The 9,120-nt window shown below is 53.7% G+C and overlaps 1 protein-coding gene across 1 annotated transcript; it reads left to right on the top strand.

Annotated features, from left to right (window-relative positions):
* The first annotated feature begins 5,921 nt into the window (after window positions 1-5,921).
* Window positions 5,922-7,122, top strand: Mrgpre (MAS related GPR family member E). The gene has a single exon (XM_051147037.1). It carries the CDS (start codon window positions 5,922-5,924, stop codon window positions 6,852-6,854), a length of 933 nt encoding a protein of 310 aa, XP_051002994.1. The 3' UTR covers window positions 6,855-7,122.
* The last annotated feature ends 1,998 nt before the right edge of the window (window positions 7,123-9,120 follow it).

The following is a 9,120-nucleotide window of genomic DNA, read 5'->3' as shown; positions in this document are numbered from 1 at the left end:
TTTTATACCCTTTACAGAAGCAGACTTCAGCAACAGCGATTAGTACAAACTTGATTGGCTGAAAGGGTGACCTTTAAGCTGATTGGCTGGGTGACCAGGGCCAGACTGCAGGAGGGAATAGGAGGGAATTTTTTGTTTGTTCTTGTCACTGTGACCTGTAGCTCTGATTGATTGGCCCCTGGTGCAAGCTCTTAGGAACAATTGCTAGCTGTGTGTTTGTAGCTTTCCCTGGAAACTCCGGGGGTTGGGGGTGGTCAGATGGTTAGGCCCTGAACACAAAATGGTGTTGATTTGGTCTCTACATCAGGACTACACAGAGAAACCCCATCTTTAAAAAAAAAAAAAAAAAAAAAGCCAACAACAAAACAAAAAGAAGAAGAAAAGGAAGAAAGGAAGGAAGGCCCAATTTCTTTGGTTGAGATATTTTCTTATTATTACTTGCAGCTTTGAAGGAGTCAGACAGTGTCCTCAGTCCTGTCACCTTGTCTGCACACAGCCTGTGTTGGCTGTGCACCACAGCCCCTGAATATCTGGGCTCCGTGAGAGCTGCCTCTCGGCCATTACACATGGTAAAAGGGCACATAGTTGAGGGGTAGCGCTCTCACCTAGCAAGTTCAAAGCCCAAGGTCCAGCCCCAGCACAATAAAGAAACTTATCTTGGAGGGAGACATGGTAAAGCACTTCTGAAATACCAGGACCAGGAGACGGAGGCAGGAGGATCACTATGTGTTCAATGGCAGCGTTCACTACATAGCAAGTGCCAGGGCTGGATAACAAGTATGTTTCAAAGAGACACGGGAGAGGCACCCCCATCTTAGTAATTGTTTTATTTTGTTTTCTAGGTTAATTTACACAAAGTTCTTCAACTCTATCAATCTTTTCATAGTACTATTTCTATATTACTGATTTTTTTTGTTATAGTCCATTTTCTGAGGTTCTTAAGTTGCCTCTCTGTCTTTACAATTTTCTGAGGCTTCCTTACTGGGGTTCCCTGGTGAGTCCCTGTAGTGCCTCTTCCCAAGCCCCAGCTGCAGACCTCTTCCAGAAGCACCCGGAAAGCATGCCTCACCCATGTACATTCTTTTGGGGAGCCCTGCCCTTGCACTGCCTGGTGCCAAAGTCCTCAACAGCACTATGGAGTCTGTGGTTTCTATGATGGGGCAGCAATTCCAGTTGGTGTTCTTCCCTTATAACTGGGCATGGAAGCCACTGTTGGTTCCAGGCCCTCAAAATGTCACCCCATGCAATGGCCTTTGCAGTACTCATGGCTGCCATGGGACACCCCATACTCGATGACTTTTGCCTCATCCACAGCCCATCACGAGTCCTCCTCTCATTAACCCTGAGGCCACACATACCCTGGACTGCTAGAATTCCTCTTGACCACTGCCAAAAACCCTGTCACTCTGGTCAAAGTCAGCAACACTGTTATACACAGCCAAATGTTATGTTTGTATGGGACTCACGGGACAATGCCAACACAAGCAGGGGCAGGCAAGAGCTGCATGTCACTGAAGAATACAGACGGAGAAAGGGACAGAAGTAGGGACTACAGGAAGTTAGCCTCTTCTCACCACAGGAGGCAGCAGCTGCCAGAACCTTCTACCACTCCCAGGCCTGGGACTCAAAAAGAGCTGCCATCGTTAGCATTCAAAGCCTTGAGGCCACACAGTCACAACTCAGACTTTTGAGGGCAGCCAGCCAGCTGGTGGCTGGTATCTCCCAAATGCCAGACAAGGAACAATTTTTCAAGGTTTACAAAGATCACAAACTGGAATCAACCGCTACCACCAGGTTGGGAAAATTGCTGAGCAGTGTGGACTGTAACCAAAGCAAAAGCCAGAGAGGGCTCAAAACATGAGACAGAGCTGGGATGGCGCTTGGGTGGCAGTGTTTGCCTAGCAGGACCAAAGCCCTGGTTCCACCCACAGAGCTACATAAGCAGGGTGTGGTGTCATATGCCCAGAACCTCAGCTTGTAATTTCAGCACTTGGGAGATGGAGTTAAGAGGACCAGAAATTGCAGATCACCCTTGTCCACATAAAGAGCTCAAAGCTAAGGCTTTCAAACAAACAAAACAGAAGATATGCACACACAAAACTGAATAGGATCCTTCTCCCCTTCCCTGGACCTCTCTAGCGCCCCCTGCTGGCACAGCCTCCCAGGGAGTGGCCAGCAAAGCCAGCTTGCAGAGAAATGGTACAAGAGTGGTGCATCAGGTAGGGCAGGTGGGAATGGAGCCTGGAGACATCGCAACAGGTGGCTACCTTGGTACTCAGATGCCAGCCAGACACTGATTTCCTGATGTGACTGTCACCCTGTGGTCATGAAGGGAGATGGCCGAGCTCCAGGTTTGCGGCTCAGGTCTCTAAAGGGACACTGTCCCTGTCAGAAACTTGCCCCAGCTTGGCGCCACAAGGGGTAGGAATGCAGGGGTCGTTGCCATGGGAACCGTTTACACTTGGTGAGTCTTGATTTCTTCTTGAGACTTCCCCATCTGTCTAAAGTTGTCCCCCAACACTAAGGTGAGGGAGAGAGTCGCTGGGGCCTGTGATTCTGGAGATCCTGGAACTAAAACATGCACGAGCTCTTCCTCATTGAACAACAGATGTGATCTGTGACCCATGTTTTTGTTTGTTTGTTTGTTTGCTTTTGTTTTTTGAGACAGGGTATCTCTGTGTAGCCTTGGCTGTCCTGGACTCGCTTTTGTAGACCAGGCTGGCCTCGAACTCACAGTGACCCGCCTGCCTGTACCTCCTGAGTGATTAAAGGTGTGCGCCACCACGCCCGGCTAGGGGTTGCTCTTATGAGGCTGTCCCTGCCCCCTCTCTGCTGGAGACTGTACACCAGCCATCCTCCTTGCCTCTGCCACAACCTGGGTTCCCACTGCAGCCTGGAGTTGCCTGGGCCAGCAGCCTTCAAGCTCTGCTTGCTAGAGACAGAGGATCTCTAGGGCCTGGGACATGGTGGCCCCTCTGTATCCTTAGAAGAGAGAAGCGATCTCTAAAAGGCCCTTGAGTCTAAACAGGAGAGCCTGTGAGGTCATTTCTGGGCGTGCAGAGGCTCAGCAGGCTTCCCTGAGCTGTCCTTGTTTCCTCCGAATGTCAGGCTAGCCAAGAAGATTGCAGGAAGGAGCTGGCTTTCTCCTGCTATCCACACCTGGGCAGGAGCTGAGCCCAGCTTAGGAACAAGATCCCCAGAGAGGCTCTTTCCTGACCAGCCCTATCCCCTCCAACACCATGTGACACCAAAGAGCCAGCCGCTGACGCGCTGAGTCGGAGCAGCGCCTGCCTGCAGCTCTGGCGGCGGCAGTGCAGTGGCTGAAGCCTCAGTCTGACCAGGAATTCCTGGCCATTTCCTCCAAGGCCCAGGGTGGAGCCGAAAGACGCAGAACGGTGAGCAACAGGGACACTGGTCAAGGCGGAGCTCTGAGGCAGCCCAGGAGCTGGGTGTCTTCTGGGTGGTGGTGGGGGCGGCGGCTGGGCAGGTGGGGGAGGGGCAGCTACATGAGACTGGCTGGCCTGTTCTCCATCCTCTGACATGGACTGGGCCATCTGGCTTGCAGGCAGCTCTGGGCCACTCCAGAAGGACAGCTGAGTTAAAGAGCACTTTCCCCCACCTGTGGTGAGGCTCCTGTCCCATCAGTTCCCTATAGTGTCCCCTGAGGGAGAGGATGATGAGTCTTACTCCAGGGAGAGCACAGGAGATTTAGGAGACAGCCACCTAGGCACTGGTCCTCAATCCTCAGTTCCCCAGCAAGAACACAGCCAGGGCAGGGAGTGCCCGGTTCCAGTCTATAGAAGGCAGAGCCACACCAACCTCCTGTGTTTCCAAGGGGAGCCTCCTATTTCTTCTTCATTGTTGTCCTCCTCCCTCTTCCTTCTGCTCCCTTCCACCCAAAGTTCTTCTGGCTAGCCAACCCTGAGACCCCAACCTCCAACGGGGCAGGCGACCACACACACAGCCCCCTCACAGGGTTCTAGTGGGGAAGGGACATTGGCCAGGCCTGGCTAAGCCTTGCTCTGGCCATCATCCCTAAACTGTTGCTAGTGTTACCATTCACCTGATGTGGCTAACGTGTCCATCCTCTGCTTGCCCCCTCCTTTCCCTCCCTCTCCTCTTTCTCTCCTTACCTGGCTCATTTTCCATGTACTCTTTCCTCTTCCCTCCTTTCCACGCATCCCCTGGGGTATGCAAGACCGTGACCTCCCTAGCTCCCATCCCTCACTGGCACTGGGTCCCTTGATACACAGACAGGTGTCTTCAGGTAAGTGAGGAAGCCAGGCCAGAAAAGGAGAGGAGAGAGCTTGCGGAGCCTTAGGTGAGAACCTCAGGCTGGGAAGACCACCTGCTCCTTCAGAGTCAGAGCCTCCTTGGGGTCCTGGAAGCAGCTCAGCGTGTGGGTGTGTACAACTGAGTAGTTGAGAGGGGTTTGTGTTGGGGTCTTACCTTTGAGTGTTCCCCCTTGACCATGGCGACCCATCTAGGCTTCCTGGGGAACACAGGCTCACCCCCACCACTAGGTGTAGGGTTGCCTGAAGCCTTGGCCATTGTTTTTCCCTGTGAAGTGTGGGCTCAGGGGCCACCCAAGATGATGGTGCTTCAGAGAACCCAGCTTCACCACCTAGACACCCACCCACCCCACTGCACTTCCCATACTCCTGTCTATTGCCCTTCAGGCATTCCACTGCCTTGGGAGCTAAGATGGAACACAAAGCCAGGAAGGGAGGGACCCTTAATCTCCACCCAGGGATTTGACACCCAGTTCCCAAAGGAGACCAGAGGACCATCCATACCAAGGCAGGAAGAAGGCTCCAGCCAGTCTGGGGGAGAGGAAGGCCCTGGCCTATCTCTCCAAAGCACAAGGAAAAGTGGAAGGCAGTGATGGGACAGGTAACCACAGGTGGAAGTATGGGACAGATAGCCACTGATGCTGGGACAAGACAGGCATCCATGGGTGATGGGTGGGCCAGAGAACCATGCTGGCAGGATGTGGGCATCCTTCAGAGGTCTGTCTCCAGTGAGATATGCCTCAATGGCACAGCCCCAGCTGTGATGAGTCAAGATTGTACTGCCTTTCCAACCCCGCCTCTCTGGCCCCGCCCTCTAACATGCAGTGAGCCACTGCCTCGGGCAAGGGAGGCAGGAGGTAGGGACCCTGCCTAGCATCACCTTCAAACAGGTGCCTCTTCCCCTCAGGGAAGGAAAGGGACAAGTGAGTGGCATGTGAAAAGGAGGGGCCTCCTTAGTCCCTAGGGCCATGGGCAAAGGAGAGAGAAGGTTGCTGGAGCTACCTTGTCCACAAGGTATGGTGGCCAGCTAGAGGGTCCAGAGTCCACTGGCAACACATCCTCATGGAATGTTCTAGAAAGGCCTAGAAGACTTAAGAGCTTTTTATGCTGATGACAAACACAAGGGAACCTCTGAGTCCGCCAGAGTCACCCCTCCAGGTCCTAGGGTCTCCTGTACAAAGGGAGTCATCAGATTTGAACCACTCTTCATCTCCCCTGTGTTCCAGACCAGCCAGACCCTCCAAGAGAAGCACAGAGCACACAATATTAGGAGCCCTGCCCCCAGATGGGGATCTTTGAAAGACTGACAGAAACTTTCCACCTCATGCCTTAGACAGAGCGGGGGTTGGGGGGTAGAGTGGGCTGGAGGGGCAGCAGTGTGGGGGAGGCAGAGAGGTGGGGCTGGGGGCGAGAGGCGTGGTTAGATAAGGTGATGAGACATAAGCGAGAGGTGGGTGCCTCCTCCAGCAGGTGTCACCATTCCAGATACCTAATATTCCCTGGCTACTGAGTCCTCAGAAGTGGGCAGGGGTCCTGAGCTGGTTGCTATTATGGTTTGCAGAGGTGTCTGGAGAGAGAAAGCGCATCACAGACTTCCGGAGCCTCTGCTACAGTCGTCTTCACCCCACAATGTCTCTGAGAACGCACACACAGTCTCCAGGAAGTACCCAGGAAGACATGGTGTTCAACCTGGTCATCCTGTCCCTCACTGAGCTCCTCAGCCTGGGTGGGCTGCTGGGCAACGCAGTGGCCCTCTGGCTTCTCAACCAGAATGTCTACAGGAACCCCTTCTCCATCTATCTCTTGGATGTGGCCTGCGCTGACCTCATCTTCCTCTGCTGCCATATGGTGGCCATCGTCCCCGAGCTGCTGCAGGAGCAGCTAAACTTCCCGGAATTCGTACATATCAGCCTGCTCATGCTGCGGTTCTTCTCCTACATTGTGGGCCTGAGCCTCCTGGCAGCCATCAGCACGGAGCAGTGCCTGGCCACTCTCTTCCCTGCTTGGTACCTGTGCCGACGCCCACGCTACCTGACCACCTGTGTGTGCGCGCTCATCTGGGTGCTCTGCCTGTTACTGGACCTGCTGCTGAGTGGTGCCTGCACCCAGTTCTTTGGAGCACCCAGCTACCACCTGTGTGGGATGCTGTGGCTGGTGGTGGCAGTTCTCCTGGCTGCCCTGTGCTGTACCATGTGTGTGACCAGCTTGCTTCTGCTGCTCCGGGTGGAGTGTGGTCAAGAGAGGCACCAGCCCCGGGGCTTTTCCACCCTGGTCTTATTGGCTATCCTCCTCTTCCTCTTCTGCGGCCTGCCCTTTGGCATTTTCTGGCTGTCCAAGAATCTGTTCTGGCACACCCCCCTCTACTTCTACCACTTTAGCTTTTTCATGGCCAGTGTGCACAGTGCAGCCAAGCCTGCCATCTATTTTTTCTTGGGCAGCACCCCTGGCCAGAGGCTGCAGGATCCCCTCCGGCTGGTGCTCCAGCGGGCACTGGGGGATGAGGCTGAGCTGGGGGCTGTGAGAGAGGCTTCCCAAGGGGGACTGGTGGACATGACCGTCTAAGCCCAGTGGGTCACAACCACAGCTCCGGCTCATCAGGGCCAGAGGAGCTGCCTGAATGTAGGTAAGAGCTGGCATCAGAGCTCCATCAGTAAGACCCTGAAGGGACATCTTTGCTGATGACCTAGTCATGTGTTCCCCCTGGGAGGATGTTGGGAAGGGACATCGATGTTTCTGTGGAGGGCCTGGGGTTGTGCATGTTAGAGAGAGCTCCAGGAACAATCTCCTGCCAGCTGCTTCCACCGCCACCCTTTCCCAATGTCTACAGCAAGAAGAGGGGGGCAAGCATGAGACAGGCTAGTCATGGTGGTGGGCAACTGTTCTTCCAGCACAAGCATCCTCCTAGCTATAGAGTGTGGGGGTGACTTTCCTCAGTGTCCCATGCACCTCCCTTTAGTGTGGAATAAGTGACACTGAAATTGGATGCTCAGTAAGGTAAGGGGGAATAGGTGGCTTGTAAGTCCTCAGGGGCTGAAGTATAGCAGAAGGCTTCCTGGCACGATATCACAGGCAGAGAGCAAAGCCTGCCTGGTTTCTCTTAGGGACCAAGAGCAGTGATGGCACAGGCCTGCCACCCCAGCTGCGTGAGAGGCCATGACAGGAGGATTGTAAAACTGGGTCCTGCCTGGGCTATATCTGTAACACTAGTTCCAAGGGATCTGTCTCCCTCTATTTTGGCTTCTGCAGGCATACTGCATGTATGTGGTGCACGTGCGGGTACACACACACGCGCACACACACACACACACACACACTGAAAATAGAGCTCAGGGTCAGCTTAAGCTTTAGAAGTCCCATCACAGGAAACAAAGCACAGAGAGGACTGCGTGGAAGAGAGAGACCACTGGACAATGCAAACCTCATGCAAAGCTTCAGAAAAACTGGTGACTCCTGGGTCTGAATCTCAAAGTGAGGGTCTTTGCGTGGGCATCAAGTCCCCTCTCAACTCTACCTACATTCAAAGCACCGCTACCTAGCAGGCCTTCAGTACCTGGACAGTTCCTGCCTCACACTTGGTCCTGGATAGGACCGGACTCACCTAGCGTTCCTCTGAGGAAGCAGCCTGGCTGCACACCACAGCAGCAGGTGGCTGAGCTCCTGCCCCGCCAGGGGCACAGTGATGAATGGGAGGCCACCAATCCAGGCACAGGTGGCCGAGAACCCGGGCTTGGGAACCTACCTAGGCACCACCCATGTACCATTGCACTAACTCGACCCTTATGTTTCTACTTCCTCGTTGAATAAAGTCAGTTGGCTTACACAAATGCAGGGTTTGAACCTGTGTCCAGCAAGTTCCACAAGGATTGTATTACATCCACAACACTCTAAGCCTACATCCACGACATGCTTGCCTCCTCTGACATCTATGAGGGTGTAATTCTGACTTGGACCAGACCCACAGATGGAGGGACATTTGGTCTCTGTCATGATTAAACTTGTTCCTGGGTCTAGGACGAGAAGAGCAGAGCCCTGCCTGGCATCCCAGAATTGGCAACTTGCCCTCCCCACCCCCACTCACGTTGTGTTGGGACGCGTCGTGACGCATGATGCCTTCACCTCAGGTTCTCTGGTAGGTCTAAATTCAGGGATGCCTGGAGGCTAGGAGCTTGGGGTGCTGGCCCTCCTCTTCCAGAGGAGTCCCATCCCCCACGAGGGCCTTCCCTCCTCCACATTGGAGCCTAGGAGTCAGTGTGGCCATCTGTCTGCCTCCAGGACAAGATTCTCAACTTCAGTTCCTCAGCTTTGGGGAACTGAGAGCCTGAAGGGAAGTGGCCCATCCATAAGTCTAATTTTTGGCCTCTGGATACACACTTCTCCCTTGGGGAAAGCCCATGGCAGCCTTATAAGTGTCTACCAAACTGAGCTTAGTCCAGAGTCTTGTCAGTGATGCTGGGAAGCACTTCCACTGTACAGTGAGACCCTGAGGTTCAGAGAGCTCGGTGTTAGCTTGAGACAACCCAGAACATGGCACAGGCCCTCTACCTCTCTCCTAGTTAGCTTCAGCTATCAACTTGACACAGTCCAGACTTAACTGAGAGAGTCTCAGCTGGGGAATTGTTTTGATCAGTTTTGATCATTTTCTTGATTGCTAATATGTGAGGGAGAGCTCAGGCCACTGTGAGCAGAACCATCTGCAGGCAAGTGGGCCTGAGCAATATACAAAGCTAGCTAAGCACCAGCCTAGGAGCAAGTCAGTACGTGGCTTTCCTCTGTGCTTCCTGCCTCTGCTCCTGCTTGAGGTCCTGCCCTGACTGCCTTCTGTGATGGA

The sequence above is a fragment of the Acomys russatus genome, chromosome 5, assembly GCF_903995435.1.
Source record: "Acomys russatus chromosome 5, mAcoRus1.1, whole genome shotgun sequence".
In the NCBI taxonomy this organism is placed as follows: domain Eukaryota; kingdom Metazoa; phylum Chordata; class Mammalia; order Rodentia; family Muridae; genus Acomys; species Acomys russatus.
Note: the sequence above shows the minus strand (reverse complement) of the source record. Positions and strands in the feature narration are given on the sequence as shown.